General features: G+C 47.8%; 2 protein-coding genes across 2 annotated transcripts in view; one reads left to right on the top strand and one right to left on the bottom strand.

Annotated features, from left to right (window-relative positions):
* LOC142774902 (neprilysin-2-like) overlaps positions 1–21,242 on the bottom strand; it is a 47,601-nt gene extending 26,359 nt beyond the window's left edge. The window contains exons 1-8 of the mRNA XM_075876046.1: positions 21,228–21,242; positions 14,152–14,471; positions 12,455–12,564; positions 10,096–10,546; positions 8,471–8,713; positions 4,769–4,887; positions 2,912–2,959; positions 500–670 (exon numbers count right to left, since the gene is read on the bottom strand). Coding sequence (XP_075732161.1) covers positions 500–670; positions 2,912–2,959; positions 4,769–4,887; positions 8,471–8,713; positions 10,096–10,546; positions 12,455–12,564; positions 14,152–14,471; positions 21,228–21,242 — 1,477 coding nt within the window. The remainder of the gene's footprint in view (positions 1–499; positions 671–2,911; positions 2,960–4,768; positions 4,888–8,470; positions 8,714–10,095; positions 10,547–12,454; positions 12,565–14,151; positions 14,472–21,227) is intronic.
* LOC119180726 (defense protein l(2)34Fc) overlaps positions 1–27,958 on the top strand; it is a 95,938-nt gene that overhangs the window by 47,342 nt on the left and 20,638 nt on the right. The window lies entirely within an intron of this gene.

Below are 27,958 nucleotides of genomic sequence, written 5' to 3'. Positions count from 1 at the left end.
TAACGAGACATATTTTCTTGCTACGCCGTAGGCTGCAGGACAACATCCGCCACACGCCACATCGCGACCGCGCCGCCGAGAACAAGAACGGGGTGCTTTTAAAGCCCCTAGATCTAGGGGCTTTAGGTGCTTTGGCGTGGTGGCGCCATCTAGTCTTTCTTAGAAAAACTAGCTGCGGACAATTGTCTATATATCTGTCAACGCTCTTATATATTCTCTTTACATTCTCTAAGAACAGGCCGAGCCTCCTCTTACAACAGGCATATCCTCTCCCAGACGGCGGTTATCTCCCAAACGGCAGTTATCTGGTGCCCGCGAGAGTTCCTTCTATAGCGCCAGCGAGGAATGAAAACACACACATCTAAACGATAAATAACAGTTACAAAGCGATGTCCACAGCAAGAGCTGCGTTCGCCCATCTCTATGCGCAACGACTACTATCGTAGTCATTCACGAACTCGCTTAGCAAGAGGTTCTAAAGCTGGAGTGAGCGACCCACCCTCGAGCCGCCGCTTGAGACTGGCCTCGATGCGGTCTTGTCGCTGAATGCCTGCAGAGAAGATGTATCGGTAGGGCGGTATCTTGTGGTTGTACTCCCAGTCGCTGCAGATCAGCTCGTAAAAGTCCTCGCATGGGTCTCCGTTTTGGTACGCCGTGAGGTACGTGGCCGCTATAAGATGAAGCATCGCGTAGCACGTCAAGTTCATTCCGCGCCAACTTATCATTAAGATTCTTAAAGACAGTACTATTCGCGACTCCAGCAATTGATGCGGAGTCGCGAATTTTTTATTAAAAAAGAATATTGATAGTTGTGTTAGTTCACCGTCTATATCACTGTTAGATTGTGAAATATCGTTTCTGGACGACACCTGACCAAGATGGAACCTTCTCCCCAGCTGTTTCCCTTTCTCATCTTCCTGGTATATAACTTCTTCTCTGAATAAACTGAGTTTCAGTCTGCGCTTGTTTGTCTCTTCTCTTGTGTCCCGTTGGTTTGCGCTTCCAATTATTCCATTATGAATTTGCACCAACTAGCCCGCCTGTCAACCCTACTGCAATTGATGTGGCACCTAGCGGCAGTATAGGGAAGCTGCGTACTGAGGTCTAAACAGTCTACGCGCCAGTCGTACACGGTAGGAGTACGGTAGGATAATGCCGCCCGTGAAGAAAAAAACGAATGGCCAAGCAGATTTCTTCATTCCAGGTGAGGCACCAGTGTTAACTTGCTAACTAGAACCTAATAAATGGCCATTGTATCCAGTGACTACATGCCGCTGTGGCGCCCGAAGTATGCAAACGAATTTCGCAGAGACGTGGTGTGCCATGTACATTACACACACAACGTGACCACTTCGAGAACGCCGCTCGTGCTTGCGGGACCACTGGTGCCGACTAAATTAAGATGCTCAGCGTCAACAACCCGCCCCCTTTAAAAAAACAGCGTGAACTTCAATCACACTACAGAAAACCTAATATTTGTGTTAGCGACAGGGGACGGTGACCTCCGTGAATCCGTCATGCTGCAACTCCGCAGCGCCCTCTCATGTTCATTTGAGTTGCGAATTTCTTCGAATATTTCAACGTAGAAATTTCGGTCTGCCTGCTTCTCTGTCTGTATGTCTGTCTGTCACACGAATCAGCCACCCGGTGAACTCGATGCCCAGCCACCTCGATTTGGTGACTGCGGTTATACTTGTGAACATTGTGGTTCAGAAAGCCAGTGTTACACATATCCGATGTAAGTACGTAAGTACCGTGGAAGGGGGGGGGTTGCAGACAAAGCGTAAAAATTTCGCCGTGTAGACGTTAACTTGCAAAACTGGATTAGATATAAATCGTGTTTACTTGATGCACGCGTTTGCCACAAAGTTACAGTAAAATAAAGGTTACAAGCGAAACTTTCATTTTCGGTCAGAACTGCCCCGTCTCTCTTCAGGTAGGAATTGGAGAGAGAAAGGGGGAGGGTTTTCTGACATCGTGTCTTGAGCCGCATATCGCTACCACGAAGACCGCGTGTGGGTGACACCCGCCTTGAGGCCTGACTACACGCACGCGTCGCCGCGCGTCAGCGCCTGTCTTTTTTTTTTGACGTGGTGCCGCACTCTCTCTCTCTCTATGGAGTGAGAGGGAGCGCAGCTTGCGTACCCACGCGCCCTCTCTGTCTGTGTATATATGGAGAGGGTGTGGCGCTACGTCAAAAAGCCACGCGCTGACGCGCTGCAACGGGTACGTGTGTTTAGGCTTTTAGGCTACTCGAAAGTGAAAGCCGCAATGTTCTTTTTTTTTTCTTTTCGCACTTCATAGTACACTCATGTCCTCCTGTTCCAATTTTGGTATACACTAAGTTAAGGAGACGGCTCAGAGTGCAGTCGGTTGGTTCTCCCCAAGAAATGCGCCGTGTTCGATATTCGCATTTAGTAGTAGTGGCTATTCGATTCAAATACTGCGACTTCAATATTCGGAATTAGGATGTCCACTAAGAAACGGCGCATATTCGTAGACGCTGAACTTAATAATAATAATAATAATAATAATAATAATGATGATGATAATAATTGTTTGGTTATTACCGTCCCGAAACCACCATATGATCATGAGGGTTCCGAATATTTCCACCACCAGGGGTTCTTTAACGTGCACCTAAATCTAAGCACACGGGCCTCAAGCATGTTGGCCTCGATCGAAAATGTGGCCGCCGCTGCAGGGATTCGATCCCGGGACCTGCGGGTGAGCAGCCCAGTGCCTTAGCCACTAGACCACCGTGGCGGATGGTACGCCTCTAGTTTAGTGGAAGCACAAGGGGTAGGTGTGTTGGCTTCATCGACATGGATTTGCCACTTCCTCTATACGCAAGTCCGTGGACAGGATTCGACGGTTTATCGATAGATGACAGTAGACGAACGTTGCTTACCGTCGCTCTTGCACGAGTCCGAGTAGCAGTAGCTGATGGTGGAACTATCTGTGAGATTAGAGAAAAAAAAAAGGTTATTTTTATTCGAAAAGCGGGAAAGCTAGCTTTATTTTTTTTATAGATAGCCGCAGTGGTTCTGAATTAAAAGGGCTAACCACTGGCGCTGGTAAAGTGGGGTTACACACGTAACGTGGTAGTATTGCTTACGCAACCCCTCCGTTTCTTTCAGGTTTCATGCATTCTCCGACACAAGCTCTAGACTGCCCCACCTATTGTTAAACTCCGGTTCTACGTTTCTTCAATTAGGCCAACACTTGAGTACTCCTCCATAGTTTGGGATCGCCACAAAAAAATTAACAAAAAAGGAAAGGAGTACGATTTATTTATAGTAAGTGTAAGTCAACTGACTTCCCCATAGCACTACTAACTGCAAATGGCATTGAATCAATACAAACTTGAAGAAAAAAATTCGATTGGACTTATCGCTACTTATTTTTTTGCCCACAAACTATAGCTGTTGATTTATGACTTCCTTAAAATTGTATTATGACCAAGTTTTTTATTGCTCTTTTTTAGGTCGTAACCCTCCGTCTTATAATCAGAAACATTGTGTAAAAACACTTTGCAACATTGTTTTTGTTTTATATTGTATGTTTTGCTCACCCTGCTTCGACTTTTTGTCCGCAGTATTGATAAATAAATAAAATAAATAAAGAGTTTTATTGCAGTGCTATGACGTCATACGTGTTTATGCTAATGACACGTGACTCCCGCATACGTCACAGTGACCCGAAAATTCGCTATTGCGCCATTTAGTGTATGCAAACTCGCGTGGCTAAGCTGGCGTCACGAATTCACAATAATTTTTTCGTGATTACGTTTTCCCATCGGTCAGCTGACATTAGCCAGCTGATGTCCCGGGCCAGCTAATGTCGCAAGCCATGATCGGCTTAAGTATTCTCCCGCGATTTTTTTTTTTGCGTGAAGTCCCAACCACACACACGCGTTACAACGCGTCAGCGCTTGGTGTGCAGGCTCGGCGCCGCGTCCTTTCCCATGGAAGACGAGTGGCTGCGTGAAGTTGCTCACCCTCTCTCTTTATAGGGAAATGGCGTGGCGCGTAGTCCCGCGCACTGACGCGTTGCAGCGCGGTCGTGTGGTAAGGCCTTGAAAGGGCACTCGCATCATTTTTTTTCAAAAGTGTGTTTAGTCCGCCATGCAAATTCCTTACATGCAGAGACGGCTCCGAACAAGTCAGGAGCGCATCAGGTGCTCAAACATTTCATTTTGATATAAAAGTTTATATTACCACAGCGCATATACCGACATCGACACTACCCCGACGAAAGGCTACAGCGCTAATACTGGTGACTTCGCGTATATAGCAGTATCGCTAGTTGTGATGACATGAAAACGTCACAGCTTGCGCGACCACGAGACGAGAAGCTAATACTGTGTTATGACATCAGGGTACAGTAGGAGTCGAAACTAGCTTTTAAAAAACGTGCTGTAATTACATTTCAAGGTTCACTGACGCTTAGAAGCGAATTTTCTTGAGAGCTTGGCATTTCTCTCCTAATGCAAGACGACAGTTACATTTTTTTCATTTCAATACATCTATACGACGTTTTTCGGAATACGCGCACCCTGTTTACTGTCCACAACAGCTGCCGATCGATAATAAACGCTAACTTTCAAATCCCATGTGAAATATACCGTCATAACCAGGTCCCGCTGAAAGTGCTAGTTATAGCCAGGAAACCGCACATTTTCGTCTGGTTTCTTGGATATAGCCAGCATTTAGCCAGGACCTAATTAAGAATGTAGAGGATATATATGGCGGCGAGTCATGCTCACAGAGGAAGAGTCCCAGGTAGACGCCGGCTGGCACGACGATGAAGAAGAGCAGCAAGCACGGTATCAGCGCCACCAGAAACAGGCAGAGCCAGGCCAGCAGGCCGTATTGGGGCTCCTCGCTGGGCCGGTCAGAACGAATCAAATAAGTTACCGCAGGGGCACTACAGAAACTGAATGTCACCCGAAGAAGAGGCTCGATAAGCAGAAAAAAAAAACAACTGTAGAAAATCGAAAGTTTGCGTGAAAACATGCACTAAAATTTTCGCGTTAACTGGATGACCTGGCATATCGTACTATACTATCTATTTCTTAATCAGTAAATAAACAAACAAACAAAGTTTATATCTTCTTCTTACGAGCACTGTGGATTAGCAAGCCGCATTTCAGGAAGTTTTCGTTCAGCCAATGCGGCGAATGTATTTTTAAAAACTTGTGAAAAACTCATTGATATTTGTGACGTCCCGACGAAATTCACGTGAACAGACTTCGGCGCAATATATAATAAAAGCTGCGCCCGCCTTTCATCTTCATTTGTGGAGATATGATGGCCGAATAAAGGAGCCTGGTGTATTCAAAGAATAATTTACGCCTAAGTTGATCCATTGTTTCGCTTTAGTGTTTCTTTAAATATAGGCTGCATATGATCACCACTCCTTTTATCGCGTAAATCTCCTTCCGTCCGCTCGTGCGTCGGTTCTGTAACGTGAAGGCCTGACCACACATACACGTTGCAGCGCGTCAGCGCGTGGCCTTTTGACGCCACGCTGCACCCTCTCTAAATGGAGAGAGAGAGGGAGGGTCACGCGAAGCTGCGCGCCCTCTTCGTAGGAAGAGGGTGCAGCGCTGTGTCAAAATGCCATGGCTCTGACGCGCTGCGACGCGTATGTGTGTTCTGGCCTTAACGCGCTACAATATGCAAGCTGATCCCGTACACAGGGCTGAGGGGTGACAGGTGCCCTGGCCCACCGAATTTACTCAGGCCAGCGCCCGTCGTACCTCACTTCCACGCCAATCGCCAACAAAACGTGGCCTGCCGCAGGCTACTGGACGTCGGTGAAAAATCGCCTAAGTGACGACTGATGTCGGTCAGTGTTGGATTACACGTATATAACGTCACCCAGTGCTAGTTAAATTGTAGCATAAATGAAGTCTGTGTATGCTTGTGTAGGTACATCTTTGTTATCATATGCAAATAACGCTTTAGTTCCTTTGTGCATAGTTTCGGCTTGAATTCTCGTATACAAATGGTGAGCAGACTTCTAGGGCCTACAAATGGGCATATTTCCGAGCATAGTGGCATCGGCGATATTTGCGCACTGAATGTCTTGCGCGGTATGATTCATTAGCTTTATAGTACTTACTGGGTCACAAGGTGCGATCATTAACCGGTGTACGCCAACTTTTGGCTAGTTGAAGAGGTTCACGGAAAAACTGAAGGACATAGACAAAGAAGCGACAAGGAAGGACTCATTTATCCGTGGTGTCTGGTTTTTTCGCGGAGCTTTTTCTATATGCAATTGCAAGCAACTATATCCCCACTCGCTTGCCTAGTTTCTTGCTAGTGCTTTAAAGGGCTCGTAAAAAGGTCGCTTGACAGCGACAATGCGACACCATCGGTAGCCACACGCGTTAACTATATCATCAGCCCGAGTGGACCTGCATAAACGCTTTGCCAATCGAGGCACGCGGAACTCTACGGCATCTGCGAGCGCACGCAAGAGGCGCTCATCGGCGCCGGCCTTACGCCGTCCGCGTTTCACGAGAACGCTGCTTAATATGACGTCTGCTGCAGAGTTCAAGTTTGCGCCCAAGACGATGACGGGTGTCCCAGTTGCACGCACTCGCAAGTACCGAAGAGTTCCGCGATCCTCAATAGGCAAAGCAGTGGCAAAGAATTACTTAAGCTGACGTCACCTACTGAGGGAGTGTTGACGCCGGCGGTTTCGCATTGTCACTTTACAGCGAGCGTTTCACGACTCCATTGAAGGGCCAATGTTGGCTCATGTTGTCCACCTACTGTTGTACAGTTGAAGCCTTTTATAAGAGAAATACACAGGGCAGAAATGCTTCTCTTTTATGTGAGGTGTCCTTTATAAGCTGAATGCGATGTGTGTACTTTCTTAGCGACCCTCATTTTTATGCAGGCACACTGGTGCCACTTATACGCAGCTGTCTAATAAAAAGTTATACCAGCCTCTCTTATAAAAGAGTGTGGTGATTCGGGCAAGTTGGTATGACGTGACGATAGTTACAGCGCGAAGGCAGAACGACGACGTCTCCTTCGTGTCCCTTTGTCGTCGTTCTGCTCTCGCGCTCTAACTATCCTCTTATACAGGTGTCGAACTGTAGAAGCAACGTCGTCTCTATTTAATGTTCGACGTATTTCTACTTAATATCCGCCAGCAGCAAGGACTCTCAAGATTGCTGTCCGCTCATTCTTCTGGTGCTGTAGGTACTCGTCACTTCGTAGTGGATCGTAATCGAAGGCGAAAGCCTTCGAGTTTTTATTCAATGCAAAAAGTGACAGTGGACAGTGTCGACACGAGTTGAGAAATCATCTTTACGCGATGACGTCATCAACTTACGTCGCCATCACTAACAGGTCGTCGAAATCCGTAACGTTAATACGGCGTACTGACGCTCAACGATGCCGTCATCACGTGATATCTCCACTTGGTGAAAGATGCACCGATACCGGAGGGAAAGGAAAGCCGCTTGATGTACAAGAATGACCTTCGGGTGTGAGCGGGGCAGGCAATACAATTGACTGCAAAGAAGAAGGCTTTTTTAGCCTTCCTGACGTCTTTCGTAAATGCACGAGACTGTGTGACCTTTATGTGCCGTCATATAACGGCTGCAGAACCATTTCGTTTCTTCCAGAACTGGCTTCACCACCATTTTTTATTCTGTTTTGGAAAGCCTGGGCGCTCGCTGGCTGTTCCACAAGTTTTCACGGGACGTAATTTACCGCGTTTTCTGCCCACTCGTCATTCTGACGTTCTGGTCGCTGCTTGACTGGCCGGCCAAACGGGCACCGCCTGGACGTTTTGTACCATTCGTTCAATCAAAGAGGACTCATGAGAGTACGGAATGAAAAAACAAAAGAAGTTGAGTAGCCCATGGTTGAGTGCCACTTTAGAAGTCTGCGGCATTCCCTCCTTACAGGCAGATGGACACATGGCGTACTGCCACCATTAACGATGGCTCTCACTGTAGCCCGATGTCATGAGCCGTGTGGCCGGTAACCCCGCCTTGGAAGAACGTCGCGCAGAGTGCATTTGCCGGGCCATTTCTTTAGTCGCCGAAGCTTTAGGCTTCCGCACTTCTGTCGTCTGGGACGAACCTCTCCGGACTTCTTTAGCTGTATTCGTCTATAGACTATTTTCCGTGAGACATCCGGGCTCCGCCATCTTGGATTGGTAAAACCGATGTTGTCTCGTTTTCTTTTTTTTTTGTGGTGACAAAACTTAATAAAGCCACGAAACATCGTATCCACCAAGTCAATCGTTTTCATGCGTATGCGTCTTCTATAGCACCGTTCGTTTAGTTAAAGGTGCAAAACATAATGGTACTCAAATAAAATATACTCTCCAAGTGCGTTATACTGGTTGTGTGGACCGCGATATCTCCACGATAGATTTCTGCAGCGGTACCAGTGGCGAAGTGCAAAGAGGCACTCGCGCAGGGAATAAGGGCACTCACAAGAAAGGGAACATATCCGGTTGTTCCTCGCCCGTCGGTCCGCCGGGAATTTCGGGCTCCTTCTTCTCGGGTGTCGGGGGCTGCCACTCTTCGAGAACGGTAGACTTCTCGGCGACGGGCTCCGAGGGGGCCTCCGAGGGCTCCTCGGGAGGCACGTACTTGGCAAGCTCCGGCAGGGGAGGCAGTGGCTCTTCGCTCAGCTCGCTAGAGGTCTCTGACGAAGACGACGACGTTGAAGGCTCCCTGTCGAGTAGGCGAAAAGAAAGGGAGCGTCACTGAATACAGTTAAAATTGCACCTGGCTACGAATCTCGCTTCTATTGTGACAGTTATAGGTGCGTTGTGAGTGGGCCTTCGCCGTTGGTGTAGCCGTCATGTCGTGTAAATGCCCCCCCCCCCCCCAAAAAAAAAAGCCATTCGCTGATTCGCAGAAGGAAGGATTATGGTGTGGCGGATATTCCAGAATGACTTCAAATGGCTAATGTTTCGAGCACACTCATTCGTTTCCTTAAGACATGGTCGAGGCATACCGTTAAAAGAAGCCAGGCTAGCAACTGAGAAGGTGATGTGCACTAGGCTCGATTACGCTATTGTATTCTACTCATAATTGAAGGCGATGTTCAAGCGTCCTCCAAATTTTTTATACCCTTACTCCCTTACTTGTCTCAAAGAAGCCATGCTTCCTTACGCGCCGATGGAAATGGCGTCACTTTTCCTGACGACGACCCCTTTTCCCTCTCCCCAAGCCCTACGCAAAATATTTGGCGTTCATGCCCATGATCTTTACACGGTGCCCAGTCGACGCTAAATAGGGAGTTTTGAGAATTTACGGAAATAATGTATGCACATGCGGTAAAGCACTACGGTGGCACTTGTCCTTTCAATCTACAGTGCGTCCCCCGGATAACAATGAGGCGCGAGAACCCCACACGAAATTGTGAAAAAGCTTTTGCGATATTGGCCCGTACATCTTCACTGGCAAAATGTCAACTACCAGCAAAGGAGGAGTGATACACCCATACAACAGCGTACTTACGCTACTGCATCTTAGTGAAAGTAGCTTTACTTCTACAAGTCTTCTCTAGAATTAAATGGCAAACGATATAGGTTATGCGAACTACGAGCACAGGTGGGCAGAACAATAAAATATTTTATTTAAGCTAGTGCAGCGTGGCGAGATTACTAATATAAGCAAGAACATTTAAGCTTTTTTACGAGATTCAATTCAATTCTTTATTTGCAAACTGTGAAACATACAGAAACATCACGACTGGTTGTACCCATAGCCAAAGGCTAGTTTGGGGTCCAAAAAAATAAATAACTGACGGTTCCATGTACAAAAAAGATCTATCACACGCATACAGATAGTTATCGTGCATCCTTAATTTGCACGAGCGAACCAAAGGGAGGCCGAAAGTGTCGGTAAGTACACGATTGTTTTCAACAGTTCTAACTTACGAAAAGATCGTGTAGCGCCTGTTTTTGTTTTGTTTTTTTTAGTGGAAGCTTCCGTGCATTTAGGTGGCATTATCAGTTCGTACTCTTTATTTTTAATTGACTTCGTGCTACTCACAAGAAGAGCGATTTATGCACGGGTGGTATATTGAACGCTCAGTCGGTACGTACACTTTTCGGCGCTTGCGGATAGGCTCTCCGCCCCGGTCGTAGAAGCCCTCCAACAGGGGTAGCAAGCCGAGTCCCGGAGCCGCCGGCGCTGCGGGTGGGGGCGGAGGAGGCGGTGGGGGTGGAGGAGGTGGTGGAGGGGGCGGTGGTGGAGCGGGTGCCGGCGGGATCACGATGATGGGCGCCGGCGGCTGAGGAGGCGGAGGGTAGGGCGGCATCTGCGGCATCACCGGCTGCGGCATGGGAAATGGTATCGGGATGAACGTCGGCGGGGGAGGTGGAAGGGGCATCGGGGGTGGGTGGTGGCAGCAAGGTGGGCTGCCGCCGCCGCCTCCCGTGATGATGATGGAAGGCGCCGGCTGCGGAGGATAGGGAGGCGGCGGAGGAGCGGGAGCCGCAGGAGCTGGGGCCGCCGGTGGTATGATGATGGTGGAGGGGGCTTGGGGTGCCAAACCTGCGCATGGCGCATGACAACAGTTGTGCATGATTTACCGCGGCGTCTAAAGACCTCCTAAACCACGCCGACTTCAAAGACCAGACAGTAGTAGCTTTCTCGCCGTCACGCGCAAACTCCCGCCGCGGTGGTCTAGTGCCCCGCCACGGTGGTCTAGTGGCTAAGGTACTCGGCTGCTGACCCGCAGGTCGCGGGATCGAATCCCGGCTGCGGCGGCTGCATTTCCGATAGAGGCGGAAATGCAGCCGTGCATTCAAATCTGAGCACACGGGCCTATAGGTCCGTGTGCTCAGATTTGGGTGCACGTTAAAGAACCCCAGGTGGTCGAAATTTCCGGAGCCCTCCACTACGGCGTCTCTCATAATCATATGGTGGTTTTGGCACGTCAAAACCCCACATATCAATTCACGCACAAACATCTCCACCTATTCATTAAAAAGTTCATCTTTCTATCTCTTTACGCCTTCACTACTTATCTCGCAAGCGCTATCTCCAGTTCTTCCTCAAGATATCTCGATTTCTTCACGGAATGTCAGCACTAGGCGTCGAGCGAGTTTGAATTTCGCGTGGTTCCAATACACGCTGCTATCTCTTCTTGCGCAGTCGCAATTAACGCAAAAAACGAAGTGAAACCAGTTTATCGCGCACGATGGTCATGCAATACATGGCAGAACGCGCATACGACTGCATGAGTGCATGATACAGCAGAGTGTATGAGACAATTTTCAACAGTAACATCTCGTATATTTACCAATCGAGGAAGCATTTCATATTGATGTCACGTGAACAAACTGCCGACGTCACAAATAGTGCCGCGACAATGGGATACGCAGGGAGACTATAGAATGCTTTTTTTTTGTTCATTTTCGGATGTTATTTATTAGGAAGCCCTTAAGGTATATTGCCACGTGGCTGTGACGAGAAACAGAACAAGTACTTAAACTGGTAAAGGTGAAACTCCTTTATCGGCCGAATTGGTGACATGAAGAAAGGCGGGCCTCAGCTAACAATATCGGCGCACATTCGGGGATCATCAACGAACTGATCAGTGGGCATGGTGCTTCAGAATTATACATGTAGTATCGAAAAGGAACGTAGCCAGGATTTTATTTTTCGAGGGAGTGAAGGAGGCAGGGGGGGGGGGGGGGGTCCAAGGCCTAATTGTTCGAGAAAAAATCTTTGCGTAGCAAAAAAAAAAATCATCCCAAAATATGGCCAACTGGACAAATTGTGGGAGAGGGGTTGTTGCCCACCCTCTCCCTCTGTTGCTTATGTACCTGGCATAGAACACTGCAGCGTTATTGCTGGTGACCGCTCTTATTTTCCGAACTAACTCGACTGACTGGCTAGTGAAGCAATGTTGTCTGAAAATTTTAAATAGAAAATCGGGAAAGTTCCCAGACATTCCGGCGAGCCATGCGCAGAAAAGTGGTTATGCGTGTAACCGGCCGGTTACATAAAGATTTAAAAAAAAATCGCCCGTGGCGATGTATCGAACGAACGAGAGACTCGGGGGGGATCTTTCCATCCACTGATATCGTGGTTTTTCCACGCCCGCTCCACTACGTGGCTTTATTTTGTGACGTGCCATTTCGTATGTTTGGTATAAACGTCACCTCCGGTGACACACCGTGTTCTGAAAATTTGTCATCCCCTGAAATATTCATGATAGCCTGATATTGTTGCTTATTCTAAAAAGATTTGTTGGTGGGCTAGTTCGAACATTGGCTTGATATATAAAGAATATGTGCAGCGCAATGCAACGAAGACGAGACAAGATACATGAACAACACATAGAGCGCCAGGCTGTGTCCTTTATTGCGTCTTCTCTCGTCTTCGTTTCTTCGCGCTGCGCATATTCAGTATATGTTGAGCTTCTTGCTTATTTGAATCTTTCCAGATACATACCCATGAGGCGTGCTTGTTCCGGAGTCCAGACAGGATATGGGAACACCAGCGGAGTCACTCTAGGGTCGCCCTCCGGCGCTGCTCGAAATCGTCCGCGAGTTAAACTGGTCCTGCGTTCAGCATTCGTAAGGGCAATCAGATGGGCCCCATTTGAGCAACGCGGCTCATTGGAATGAGTATAAATGAAACAGAAAGGCATCAAGCGCAGAAACCGCTAGGAAAGAAAAGAGAGAGGCGCGCGGACGTCCTTTGACAAGGCGTGAAAGTACGTTCATGGGAGTTTATCAAGGATTTCGATTTTGAGGTTGTGGGGGAGGGTATGTTATCAGAAAAGAGGGGAGGGGTATGTTGTTTTTACGTTCCGGCCTCCAAGGAGTAGGAGTTTGGTAAGTTGGTGCGGAATATTATTCGGGGGAGGAAGTTGGTTAAGGGGTGGGGTGGTAGTGGCGATGTATAAGTCTCTGCACACGTGTCGAGATGTGAACATTGTGAAAGCCCTGAACAAGAAATACGTTTGTTGAAGCATTGCCTTCAACGACTCCCCGTGTTCACATGTATCTTCAAGCTTCTATACGAGCCTGAACTTATTCAGTTTTTATTTGCACGTATGTTGACAGCATGCATGGGGCCACCATTATGTATATCACCGAGTGCCTCGCGTCCCCCCTCCCCCCCGAGTACGGTACTCAGAGAGGAATTATTCTTGCATTCGCCTACACACGGGCCGACTAAAAGATTCATGGAAATGTGATACTCATTATTAGTAATTTTATGGGACTCATTATGAAAACTTGGCAGGGCCAACAAACGAGACACTATAAGAGCAGGACGCAATCAGGCGCAATCCTGCTCTACGCGTGGCTCGCTTTTCTGCGCCGCAAAGTTTTCATTAAAAAATTTAAACCAACCAGCCTCCCCATCGGCCCATCTGCAATTCAACACTGCGACTCATCACCTCCTGGAAGAACTCGAATGCTCGGTTTTCCAACTTGCGCACTCTTGGCACCGTGCACGTGGAGTTTAACGTGACTCTCAACTGTTTTCGTTTGCTCCAAGCTATAGCAAGTATACCAAGTTGTCCAGCACCTAATTCTGCTATAATTCTAAAATATGCATATGGCGTGTTGCATAAAGGCCCAACACGCTGTGGATTACTCGAGCACTTGGTTCTGCTAGAATTCAAACGTAGACACATGCGCTGTGTTACATAAGTTTCACACAGCAGGTTCAACACGCTGGTACTCTGCGTGAAGGCCTGTTCGCAAAACGTGTAAGTCCGTGCGTCACACGCTTGGCTTTAGCGGTAGTAAACGTTTGAGGAGAGCCTAGCGTGGCCACTAACAAAACAAAAACGGAGAGTCGTTAAGTGATCCAGAACAACCTCCTTGATCCGGAACAACGTGTTGACAACCATGTGACGAAGTTTGTTGTTTAAAGAACCAAAGTGTCTTCATTTATTGCACCTGCATTTGTTATAGTAAAAAATGAAATAAATTGCATTAGAGTTATGAAATCGTTGAACTCTTTCTTGGGTGCGAACCAATAGCGAACGCATCCACTGCAACAAGTCTTGTTAGCCACCACCGCATCGCGCTTTATGAATGAAACGCAGCACTGAAGTTAATGCGGAAAGGGGGACGGTTATGGTGAACTAGGACCATCATGGTTCTAGTTTACTATAGTGACGGCCAACGCACGTAGCTGTCCTGCGGTGAAGGTGGGGCGTTTCCCGATGGAACTCGCCCCCTTCCCCGGCTTCCTGCTCCTCGGTCATCGCCCTTGAACGCGTCATGTTTGTGGATGCGATGCCCCTGGTGACCGGTGGTCTCGTGCTTTGCGCGGGGGTGTCGGGCGTGGGTGCCAGGTCGCCCTGGTCCATTGAGTTGAGCGGCTGCTGCGTATGTAGGCTGAACGTGGTCGAGGCCGAGACGGGGACCACGTGCGGTGGCTGCGCCGGTTGTCCGGGCTGATTGGGGGGCGTGTAGTAGAAGAACATCTCCTCCCGGTCCACGAAGTCCTGCGACGTCGCGTAAGCGCAATATAGCTACAGATGACATAAGAGAACACTAGATTTGGAAATGAAAGGGCCCCTGAACTACTAGAAGAGCCAGGATAGGGGGTCAATTGGTTGTACGCAACGTAAATTTTTGTGCGCTGCAAAAAAAAAAAAAAAACTAAATCGTGGTAGAAAAAAAAATGGGGCAACACAAATGCGATCAATTGTTCATTAATAATTTTTAATCATGACAAAACATATGCACACACGGAAAGGGGCGAAAGAAAAGCAACAAAAAAAGTCACAGCATATCCCCGGGGTGAATAATGATGAGTGTGGCGAAGCGTTCGTCAGCCCGTCCGTGCTTCTGTCCGTATGTTCGTTCTTGCTTCCGTTGGTCCGCGCGACCGTCCGTGCGTCCAACCATGCGTCTGTTTGTCTGTCCGCGCGTCCATCCGTGAGTCCGTTCATCCGTCTGTCCGTCTGCTAGTCTGTCCGCCCGTCTGTGCGTCCATCTAGTGAACACTCCAAGTACCGCCATCTCCAATCTCGCATCCCCTGTGGCACATACCCGCTCTAAAGCGGGTATGTGCCACCGGTGGCTACGTACATTCATACAAGAGATGGGCATACATACAAGGGATGGACAGACCCACGCCTCAAGGAGCGTCGCCCATAAAAGAAACACACTCAATTGCAATACGTACAGCAGGAGATATACTATCCTCAATCTGGTTCCCACGTGTTTCGAGAAGCTAGTAAGCCTCGAGACATATGGACGCTGAACATGGGATAGTATATCGCTTGCTGTACCATAAACCACCTGTGTGAATTTTTAACCGCTCATAATAATCTCACGATGAACAACGTGGCACCAGCGTTACGGGCCGCAGGTGCTCCACAAACTAGGACAACGAGTCCGTTCTCCTCTCCTGGCCTTTCGTTAACGCCTGGCGTTGCCCGTAATAGAGAGCTTTAGTACAGCGTACGCTGCGTACGTGGCGGCGTTGCGTACGTGAGGACGCAACGTTCTGCGTAGTGCGCATGCGCAGACCGCAACGCGCACGTATCGCGTTACGTACGCAGCCGCTACGTACGCACGCATGAGATGCGTGCGTGCGTACGTATGAGCTGATCGCGCCGCTCTCGAACAAGTTCGCGACAACGCGAGACTTCGTTTTGCAAAATGGCGGCATGGAAGGCAAGCACCGACCGGCTCTGTGGCTTAAAATATGGCCATAATCTGGCTATAACACTTGGATTGGCTCACATTGGCTGTCAACATCACGTGCTTCTATTTTGATCTACCAGATGACGCAACACGCTTCACGCTCGTTACGTACGCGGGTACTATGGCGTACTAAAAGCCTATTAGTGGCAAACGACGCCACGTAACGCAAGGCGCTTGCGTGATGCGTACGTAGCACCATTCCGCAGTACTAAAACTCTCTAATGTCAACATTCGCGTTTGATCACACCATTCGTAATAGGGACTTGTTTGTGTGCTCGCAGGTACGCACGCTTGCCCCTCCTCGGGATCACTCTGCTATAGGAGCGGAGGGTAGTGATATTCAAAAGTGGAAATGAAGAAAAAAAGTGAACTCTGCAACTGTCTCCAGCAAAGTGGGACACCTGAGAGTGGTTCGCATGGGAAGGGATAAGGTGGGATCAAAAGAGATAGAAAAGTGAAGATTGGGAGACGGTTAGACAAGTCCGTGGTCAGGGATCCCGTCAGCCGCGAAATCCACCGACTGTCTCCGGCTAGGAGAGAAACGAGCCGATGAACTTGGAGAAGGGAAGAGTGAAGCGACTGGAGGCCGCTTCTGGATCGTTGAACGCGTGTTGCTACCTCGTTACGCGAAATTCTCGCGGTTATCATTGAGATAGCAATTATAAAGACACCGTCGGTTAGCGTTTGCCGTCTAGGTCGGTGACCGACGTCGATAACCGTATATGTATACGTGTCTATAAGTATGACAACGCAAGAAAGAAAAATAATTCAGAAAATAACTCCAGCGCATGGAATCGAACGTCCAATCTCTTGTTTGGGAGTGTGTGGCGTAAGCCACTCAGCCATGAAGGAGCACCTCTTTCATTGTTGAAACGGCAAGCTATTTATATCTACCACTTACAGTTTGCAATGGTGATCTCGGGGAACTATCGTGTTTTCGGCATTACCAGTGAGATGGTGCTATGAGCGCGCGTCGCCAGATCGTCTCGACGCGGTGGCGCGCGCTAATGCGTTATCTCCCACGCCAACTTTGCCCAGTTTGGGGGAGAGGGTAGACGCTCATGCGTGCGCGCCCTCATCTCGTGGTGGGGGAATCGTACGCCTTGGGCTTTCACCGGAAAGATTCTGTTGTAGTTACCGGGTGCACAAATTCACTGCACTCGCTGCACAGTCCCAGTTTGTGAAAAGGGCGCACGTTTCACACATAGCGATGTAACAGCTGAGACACTTATTCGCGTTCATCTGTACCTGTGAGTACGTTTCGTGCGTAATTTGCGTGTTACCAATGCGGGGCACGTTTCGATCTGCTTGCCAGTTTTCGCGTGACATTCTAATTTTTTGATATCACATTCATTGCTTCGCCTTTGTGGGAAAGCTGTGACTCTTTTTTTTTTTTGCTGAAGACTCGTGTACAACTAGAACACAACTAAGTTTTTACATCTAACTAATTAGGGGCCCTTCAAGTCAAAAGTACAGATAAAATAAATTGAATTTTCAGTAAATTGTACTTTCGTGCTAAAAACACCAATTTATTTTCGATCCTAGTTTTGGTGAAACATTTTCTTGCAATATCGCGGTATTCTGACTACAATATCACGAATACTGGCTGTAAGAATATCCGACTTTCTAACCTTCGTTCCATACAATTCATAAATTTAGCTTGAAATTCCTGCCTCTTATGCAATCTAGAGCACTGTTTTAAATTGTGTATCAATTTCAAGTGTATGATGTCGCGGATAATTTGTCATCAACATGACTCCCCCCCCCCCCCCCCCTCCATGAAGGGAGAAACACTGTCCCATGTCTCGCCCAACACCACGGTCCAGTGCTTGCACAATATTCATATAACACAGCTTGTTGGTTGCTTGACTCGTTCATTAAGTCAGTGCTTTGTTTGGCCTAGTATTTCTTCCCGTGCTTTGCATACCCTTCATGCGCACGCAAAGACCTAGCGAGGCAATCGACCTCCGAAACGGAGAAGCAGCTTCAGCTTCGTAATGCGAACCTTGGCGGTCGGCGTCGCGGGGGCGAGCGCGAGTCCGGTAATCGTCTTCTTCCGCATCTCTATCATCGGCGGCAGGAGATGAAACACGTTTCGCCATTGCCATTATACGGCGTGCAACTTCTCTTGTAACGAAGGTACCCCTGCATCCCCCCCCCAACCTCACGCACGCACACACGCACACACGCACACACCTATAATAGCACCCGCCGTTTGCCTTCACCAACACCTCGTTGCTCGCTCGCGTCAATGGCGGAGGCCGCCGCGCATTAATGGGCGCAATTATCCTTCGTCCTGTCTCGGAAATTCGCGATTCATTTGTTGCCGTCCGTGGTCGGGATGCGTATACCAGGTGGTGCTCCTTGAAAAGGTACTCGATGAGGCGTTCTTCGAGGAAAGGTGTTGACCGTGAGCGAACTGCATCGAGGTGCTTACTCCCACCCGAGAATAAGAAGGGACGGGGTAGAGGATGCAAGCAAGAGGAGGAAAGACACGTTCGATAACCGTGTGCTGACCTCTATACATCGCGAAGGACCGTGAAGCGAAGGCATGTGGTTAATAATTATGCTGGTAAGACTGCGCAAGGCTTGTTCGACGGTCCGTTACGGCACGTGCGTCGATGAGTAACATTGCGATTAGAAGATAGGTAGGACCCAGTAGACCCCTTCAATATCTATGACGTCATGGTGTTTGGTGCGCCAATCTCAAGGTAGGCGTCTCCGCCTGTACTTTCTTTTCGCGCATTTTCTAGTCGCGGTAGTGAAACTGTTCTTCTTACAGTACGGCAAATGCTATTTTGCTCTTCAGTGTCCCTTTAAGGCCTGACTACACGTACGTGTCGCAGAGCTTCAGTGCGTGACTTTGTGACGTGGTGCCAGGGCGCGCAGTTTCATGCAGCCGCGCGCCTTCTCTCTCCACTGTGTCAGGACGGGGCGCCGCGTCGCAAAGCCACTCACTTTTCACCGGAACACGCGCTCAGGCCTTTTAGACACAGATATACGGAAGAGAATGACGGGGGAAAATTGCCAGAGTTGGGAGTTATATGCGCAGCGCTCGATGCAGCCAAGATTTTTAAATAGAGAGAAGTTTGAAGAACCCATAGAACAAAAAAATAGTCGCAATAGAAATCAATCACAAAGAAACAGTGGAAAAGGTTAGAAAATATGATTACATCATCATGCTCAAAAGAACTGAAAAGATAAGATAAACACAATAAAAGAACTCAAAAGAACAGAAAAGGGCAGTTAAACAGAAGGGAAACACGCGCTCATTACTGCTCCGCATTTTGTACCCTTTTGACTTTTAAGTGAAAGTAGCTGTGATGTATTTTTTTTAATTTTATCATGCGGAGATGATCACTCTTCTCAGATTCTGCACAGAAGCGCGAGAAAACGTTCTGGTTGATATTGCGAGATATTCTGTACAGTGCAGAAAAGCACTAAACGGTTTTGAGTGTGGGTACGATTTCCGAAGCCCAGGTTCGCTTCCCGCGGTGTGTTTCAGGGCCAGCCCTGAAATATAAGTTAAGAAGTATCCAGTGGAACCCTCAAGTGAGTAAATATACCGGCAGTAATGAGTGGGCCTCAATTTATAGGGGAAAATACGAACTGGCATATAGCTTAAAATTTCATTTGTTCTACTTGGTTATCATATGCTTTTCCTCCTGCTTATTTCAGGCATAAATCGGAGACGCCCTCGTATCACGTCGTACATCATAACATGTCACGAAATGTGGATGTGAGATGGCCGACCGTAACACTGCCTTTAGAATTGGTTGGTTGGTTGCGAAAGAATATTGTGGTCCTGCAAGGCGCGCGTCAGCGCGCAGCGGGCGACTCCAACGTCGGGATCGTAAGGGCAAGCCTATCGGCCGCTCCGTGGGCCTGCTGGACGGCTCATTGTCTTTAGAATGACACTGAAAAGTTATTCATACTGTCATGGTTATCGGAAGGCACCTCTGGCACGGGCGTTGAAATGGCGCCGAACGGAAGACGTGGAGGCTTTGTCTTAGCTGCCCTGTTATCCTGCATTCCTGTGCGCTGTGTGTGCAGTGTTAACCCTACCGGCGTCTACTTAATAAATGCTTCCCGTAACAATACCTACACTTGGGATAGTGAAGTGTGAAAGCTGGAATTTTTTTTGTACTAATGGCGCAGGGCTATAGAGACACAGGGGAGGTGATCGGTACCTAGCCAAGTCCGGGTGTTTAGAGGTTTTGCTAAGCTTCGAAAGCTTATGATAGGTTTCGCTCAGTTTTACTGGGGCATCGCTAAGGTATTTATAAGTGTTACGAGACGATGCCCAGACTCAAATGCCAGTCTATTACTTTATAGGCCAGCCTTCAAATTCGATAAGTGCCTCCACTTCAGAGATGAGTGCAATGGTTGCTGAGTGGTAGCTGCAGTATCGCTCAGCTTCAGAGCTTCTGGCCAGTAAGACCAGCACCGCTGAGTATCTCGCCCTGCGCCAGTAGCGCACTCTGCGCCCAGCGTTTTGTCTGTCTTGACGCGCAAAGACCGGATTGCGAGATGATAAAGTGGTCGCGAAGCTACGCACATATGCGCCGTGGGTTGTTGGGCAACGTTAGGTGACGTCATGTCTAAGTGAGGTTTTCTTTTTTTGTTGTCCAGGACGAATGAACTCTCAGCTTATAACACTGGTAACATTGGTAAACATTTAAACATCTCAGTAACATTGGTAAACATTTAAGCAGCTCCGCTGCTTAAATGTTTACCAATGTTACTGAAAATGCGGGACGTGGCTATGATGAGAGGGGGCCGCATAAATGGAGAATGGTACAGTTTTCTTGGTGCGTGGCTGCTGCGTCAGTGACGTCGCGCTGATAGAATTAATCAATGATGAGAACTCATATAGGCCCATTCCACGTTTGTAAACACAGGTAGGCCGATGTCGACATTATGGATAAAATTATAGCGACGTCTGCACGTAACTTCCGCCACAAGTGCTGAGGGCTGCGATGTGCGCCAACAAACAAAACTAAGTTGTGAGACGCGACTCACATTTAACCGTGACGCAGCTCGACGGCATACCGTTTTTTTTTCCTCGTTGCATGACTGAGAACACCACATGCACCATTGAAAACCCAGCAGAAAGTGCGGTAGGCAGTGCGTCTTTTGCCCACCAAGATAGCGCCACCACATTTTCGTGACGTAAGTCCGGTGTAATTTGTCTATAGCCGTAGGGTTCCTAAGCTATCGCGTTCTTTTGTACTCCCGCCGTTTTCTTTTGTTCATCAGCCACTCCCATGGAGTACGCTACCTAATGCAAGAGCTCGGGTGCGCGCAAGGCACTCGAGGAATCCGGCACTAAAACTCAATTCGAGAGTTTTATTGATTTGGAACCCGAGGTCTCTCTTACGCACGCCTTTAAACTATACTGCGTATAATCCCAACCGCACCCACGAAAAATACAAAGGCACCCAAAGACTTGCGTACGCAAGCCGCCTTGGGGCCCCCGGCGCTAAAGCTCGCTAATATTCAACCTAAATCGCGAAACCCTAGGGACAGATAATGGTTTCACTCACATCGTCCAGGCACATCTTGTGTCGATGCGGTGACACAGCAGTACAGAATAGAGCAGATTCTTGGAACTGTGGCACACAGCAACAAAGGGAGCAGCTTAGCTGGTCCTAGTCTCGTGCCACGTTGTCGCGTTCCCGAAGAAGACAACGACTGTGACGATGATGATTGCCTGCATGTATGGCTCACAACAACTATAAGGGTTTTTCGAGGAAACTAATAATCAGGTAAAAGGGATCAAGTATGGATTTTATGTAAATGAATAATTTAATGGTTAGAATATTTATAATGCTATTTAGGAGACTTTTGATTGGAACTGCCCTTATTCAATTAACCATTTTTTACAGCGGAGCCGACAATCCCCGTGACAACGACCTAAAGAGGAGACTCCCAAGCAGAGAGTGTTAGAATTCTTGAAATCCATTCAAATTAGGGTAAAAATCACTTTGAGAGTGTTTTTATTCAGAAAAACTAAGCGATTAAATGATAAAAAATAATGCTTGATTCTTTTCGTCTTTGTTACATAAACTAGCAAAAAGAGGAAGGAGGTTTGCGGGTTCCTGTTTGCGGGTTCAACAGAAACTCTTTCGCCAAGGGAACAAAAGGTGTCGATATTCACTTGTTTGTTTGTTACTGGCCTGTCGACTTTGGCACATACTCACTCTGGCGGATTGGCCAAAAAATCTTGTTGTAGCCGTAGAGACTGTTAAGTCTCTTGTTGGTGATGATGATGATTATGGCCTAAATGCATAGCTCACACCCACTGTGGGGAAAGAATGGCCAAGAACGAAGTATTTAGATAGAGGATATCATATCTTATTTGTATATCTAATTATAAAATGTCCAGAAGAAATTAAATATTACTAACTGAGAGATTTGCAATGAAAACCGCTTTGAGTCGATAAGGAATTTTCCTACAGCAAAACAGGTATCCCAGCGACAATGACCTAATGAGGAGGCTCCCAAAGAGAGAATATTAGAAATAATAAAACACAATCTACTTCAATTAGCAGCCGTTTTAAGAAGGTTTTCCGCGATAACTTGAAGCGACTACACCATAAAAAATAATGGTCGATTGTTTGATCCTTGTTACACAATGGCTTGTTTCTTCTTTATGTCTGGCACTACCCACCATAGGAGATTGGCTAAGAAGACGGTGGTTAATGTAAAAGGAAGCGTCCACAAGATACTCAGCAACATTGCGCTTCAACTAAGGTAGTTCAAAGTTCTGTGTCATCTATGTACGTGCCTTGTGCGAAACACCTTTGCTAGTCATCTACCATCACACAAACTGGCTCCTCAGTTTTTATATTGTTACGAATAAATATAGTACCTGGTACTATATAAACTCTTCATTTAGGGCGAACTTGTGCCCGTAAACTCAAAACTAAATATGGTCAGCCAAGAATGCCTCTTGCTCGCTGACTCGAACTTCGTCGGTCTCTTCATCTGCCCCCCCCCCCCCCCCCCCGAGTCTCGTGCCGGTCCCGTGGCGTAGCATCGTGGCGCGTGCAGGACGGCGTTCCATGGCGCGGCTTTCTTGCTATAGTTGTGTGGCGGCTTTTACAAACGCGAATCGTGGCACGCGTCTTCTTGGATGGTCGAGCTGTGGCAATATAAAGTTAGCGTTACTTTTATTTTGTTAGACTTACCTAACTAATTGAATGAATAAAGTCACAGCTTTGCCGCAAATGCGAAGCAATGAACCCGATAGCAACACATTTGAAGGTCACGCGCAGAATGGCAAGCAAATCGAAACGATCTCCGCGATTCTCACGCACAAATGACGCACGAAACGTACTCACAGGTACAGATGAACGCGAATAAGCGTTTCAGATGTTACTTCACTGCGTCTGAAAAGCGCGCCCTTTTCGCAAATAGAGACTGTGCCACTATTGCAGTGAACTTTGTGTGCCCGGTTACTACGACAGAATCGTTCCAGTAAAAACCCAACGTCAGCAAAGACGTAATACTTTACCCACCTCGAGATAAGGGCGCGCGAGTGAGTTTCCAGCCCCTTTTCTCCCCGGGGCAAAGTACGCGTGGGAGATGAGAGCGCGAGCCACCGCGTCATGACGATGTAGTGACGCGCGCTCTTTGCGCCATCTTGCTGGTAATGCCGAAAACATTATAGTTTCCCCCGACATGCCCGTCAACAGTGGTAATTGGTAGATATAAATAGCTTGCCGTTTGAACGTTGAAGAAGGTGCTCTTCCGTGGCTCAGTGGTTAACGCCCGGCATTCACGATTCATAGGTCCCACATTCGATCCCACGCGCAAGTGTCTTTTTCTCGATTTTTTTCTTCCGTTTGCATATATATAGATACGTAAACATATACGGTGAGTGACGGCGATGCCGATGTCGACGCCAGCGGCTAAATCCAGTGGAGAGTGTCCGAATAATTGCTATCGCAATAAAAGTATATTCCACTACAAGGGCAGCTTGGGCTTGTTGGTTGTACGTAATAAATCCAGAAACAGCGCTGAGGACCCCGACGTCATAGGCTACAAACAAAACGCTGACCTACAAGTATACCTTATCGCTCTAGCGAAGTCGAATATACACGTATACAAGCACAAAAATGACCCGGAAAACGGAAGTCATGGGTAAGTCAGTAGTATACGGTCATTAAGCATTGAACAAAAAAAAAGAACAAAAATCGCATATGTCTGTGAAATGCATTTGAGTGTGAAATGCAGACTGTCTGTCTGTCTCACTATGAATCCGTCCATCCGTCTCTGCGTCAGCCCGTCCGTCCATCCTCCCGTCCATGCTTCCGTCCGTTCGAGCGTCCGCCTGTCCGTCCACCAGTAGGTCTGTTTGTTTGTCTATATGTCTGTCTGTCTGTCTGTCTGTCTGTCTGTCTGTCTGTCTGTCTGTCTGATACTGCTGGTTACGCCTGACGCAGGGCAAGGTTAGACTAAGAGGAGGTTCGCCCCCCCCCCCCCCCCCCCAAAATGGCGTGCCATTCACGGCGGCAACGGTGCTACCATACTTATTCTATTCAACGTCCGCTACAATCATCCCGGCCTCTTTCGTCGACCGTGTTCGACACGCGCGCTTTGATTCAATCGAACGTCGATTCGGATCTTCCCACCCTAACCGCTTACGCGCCGAATAGCTAACAGCTGTCTCGACACCTTATCATTCGCGGTTAGCGGGACGTAGTCCCGTTCGTCGACGACAACCTGCTCCCGGCGAAACCGCTTTCTTCTTCTTCCTCTTCACTTCTCTCGCAGACTCTGCTGCTGCGGCGGCGGTGGGTTAGCCGGGCTTGCAGTTTCGTCGGCTCGGGCGAGGAGGAGGTCATTGGCCCACATCTCGGCATCGGTCGCCCTCTTCGAGATCTGCGCTGGCAGCGCAGAACAAACACGGCCGCCGAGTCGGCCGCGTTGTAAGCGGAGGGAGAGGTGGCGTACCCAAACTCTATACACGCCATTTCGCCTTCTTTTCCAACTTCCTTCCTCATCCCACCGTTGCTCATGCGCCGCAGGGCCTTTCGTTGCTTCGTTATTTCTTTTCGTTTCGTTTTTTTATCGTGGTTGAATAATCTGTAGCGCAATTATCCTGTACCTCCCTCCATATCTTTCACCTTCGCGCTGCTTTCGCGTCTAAGCTGCATGCAAGGCTAAGCGGCTCCGTTTCGTAAACCGGCGATGCAAATGACGACAGGGAGAAAGGGCTGTGTTTGTTAAGTGCGTGTGTTTTGTGGTAAATTCGTAAGTGCTTTATCTGTAAACATAGAGTGGGTGTTCTCTCTCGTTGAGCATTTTCTTTCTTGGACTTTTACAGAGCAAGGGGCAGCCACAAATTGTAACTTCGTCTGAGATCGAATAAGCTTGACAGAGCGTTGGCTATGCCGTGTTGGTAATTCCTTTCACTATTTTAGCGCGCTGTCGGAATAAAATGAAGGACAGAATAACAACGCGTACTCGGCGCTGTGTCCGTGTTATTATTTCATCCGTCTTGTTCCTCAGGCTAAAGTAGTGATTCGAATAGACAGCGCACAATGTGCCATCGGTGCGTTCTCAAAATTTTCTGGAGGTAACTTAATGAACATTTTTGCGCCTAGCAGACGACCACACGTTCGAAGGGACGAGAGGAGTGCGTTTTCGGCTGCAAAATTTATCGCAATGCGCGTGTGCTAAGCCAACAGACGCTTCAGCCACACAGTTCTCTGTGTCTCGTCTTACTGGTAGCAAGGGTGATGTGCACAGACGAGTTCATCGTTAAGAGGAACACTTTCGTGTGCGCCATGTCCGTACTTCCCTCTCTGTCTAAATAATAAGGGCTTAGATTTGCATAAGACTACTGCTGGTTGACTGTATTGACTTCTTTTGATGGACTAGTGCCATGCGCGAACAGATTTTCTACGTCTACCTGCAGTTATGGGGATCGACAGGTGCTCTTCAGAATGGTCCCTGTAACAGTATTGGTACTGTACGAACATTTTCCAGTAGTATTCACTGATGGCCTAGTTGGTGCATGTATGAATTGAATAGTCAAGTTCGCGCAAAAATCACGACCACACTAGAATACGAAGGAAGACAGACAAGCTGGGCGCCTGTCCTCTATATGTGGGATATATATTCTCTTGTACAGTCCTACAGCTTCTCTCTCTCTCTCTCTCTCTCTCTCTCTCTCTCTCTCTCTGTGTGTGTGTGTGTGTGTGTGTGTGTGTGTGTGTGTGTGTGTGTGTGTGTGTGTTTGTGGAGGGTGGAGGGAGGGGGAGGGTGCGATAGTGGAGCGTATGTGCTTAAGGGCCAACTGGACTAACACATTCATCTTGAAGTATTTGCGTAGGCACACGGGCACGAATATCAGAAAAAACATGTTCAATATAACAACTGGTTTATTTTTCTTAAACGTTCACCTAAATGCCCTCACATCTGAGCAACCTCGTAAAACATTAGCGGTGCACATGGCAGAGCTTGTGATCACATGCTTTATGAAGACAAGACAAGATCGAAATTTCTTTTTTCAAGCAAATTAACCGATAGGTGGCTAACACACTTTTCTTTAAGCTTGTCAATGTGATACCACTTCATTATCTCTATCGATGTTCGGTTGTGATGCCTATATTCTACGGGGGTGTTATTAAAACATAGAGTATAGATGCGCACTCATTGCAATGCTGTGGTGAATGTGTAGTACCCTTTATAATAGTAGAATATAGGCATCGCAACGGAACTTCGAGAGAAGTGATGGACAAGCTGAAATAAAAGCGTGTCAGCCATCCATCGGGTGCCTTATTTGAGAAAAATTTGGGTCTCGTCTTTTATTGGTCATGTGATCACAAGTTGTGTCATGTGTGCCTGTAATGTTTTCTTTTTTTTTTTTTTGAGATCGCGCAGATGTGAAGGTATCTAAGTGAACCTTTTTTCCAAATAGTAATAAACCAGACTGCGCTCGGCCCCGCCGCGATGTGCTAGTGGCTAAGGTACTCGGCTGCTGACCCGCAGGTCGCGGGATCGAATCCCGGCTGCAGCGCCTGCATTTCCCATGGAGGCGGAAATGTTCTGGCCCGTGTGCTCAGATTTGGGTGCACGTTAAAGAACCCCAGGTGGTCGAAATTTCCGGAGCCCTCCACTACGGCGTCTATCACGATCATATGCTGGTTTCGGGACGTTAAACCCCACATATCAATCAATCAGACTGCGCCCGTTTGTGTTTCTTATCTTTGTCCCCGTGTGCTTGCGGGAATACTTTAAGAGGAATACGTTTCAGCTATAGACATAACTGTCGTTTCGCTTTAAGACTAACAGAGCTTGGGTGAGTACTAAGCGTTCACAGCTGGGACATTGGATTCGGATGAATACTGGGCAACGTATTGACCGGAAACAGCTCCCAGCTGTCAACGAATCGTGGCTGCTTCTGAGAAGGCGACGACGAATATTAGCTTGGGCGGGTTGGCACTGCACTAAAGACGGTAAACAACGCAGGGACACTACACAAGTACGAAAACGCACAGTGCTCCATCTATGTGTTTTCTTCCTTGTGTTGTGTGTCCTTCGTGCTCTGTTTATCATTTTTTAAATGATAAATAATCGTACTCGTTGAGACTGAGGCAAACAACAAGCCGAGAAAAATCAGCATTTCGTTCAGCTGGTGCTGCTTTCTCGGCCATTTCATGGGCACGAAACGGAATATTCGTTGACTCACTTCTGTTGCGTGTTCTAACTTGCGTGCTACTGCGGTGAAGCCGCATGAAATGTGTGAAATAAGTTTGCTAATACTTCTTCTGTAGTTAAAAACTGTAAGTATGCCGAGTGGTGGTTAAAGTGGGTGGAGAGGCTGGTTACCATTGTAGGAAGTCTAAACCACACTCCCTCCAATGACAACTGCTCTCTTTGAACCACCATGACGAATGTGGCGTTTTGGCGTTCTTATGCCCTGTGATGGAGCTCCTCACGTCTGCCTCCGGGCCTATTTAAGTATGTCATTTAGATACGGATACGCAACAAGTGTTATGCTAGCCGTGAAATTTCTCGATAGCATCAAGCTGCCTGTGCAAACTGCGTCTCTTTCTTGAACCGGCTATCCTAATTAGTGCCCATAATTTCTTTCTTCTCAGTGGTACTGCCTGTACTTAATTTCGTGGTTAAATCAAGTACAGATCAGGTGTCCGCAATCAATGGCCTTATTAAATCCTAACCCTTAGACCCCTTATTAAACGCTAAAGTGACCATTGGTGACGTCGGAAACAAGGTCACAAAATGCAATAAATTGTCCTCG

The sequence above is a fragment of the Rhipicephalus microplus genome, chromosome 10, assembly GCF_043290135.1.
Source record: "Rhipicephalus microplus isolate Deutch F79 chromosome 10, USDA_Rmic, whole genome shotgun sequence".
NCBI classification, from domain to species: domain Eukaryota; kingdom Metazoa; phylum Arthropoda; class Arachnida; order Ixodida; family Ixodidae; genus Rhipicephalus; species Rhipicephalus microplus.
The sequence above is the reverse complement of the archived record's forward strand: the minus strand, read 5'-3'. Positions and strand labels throughout refer to the sequence as shown.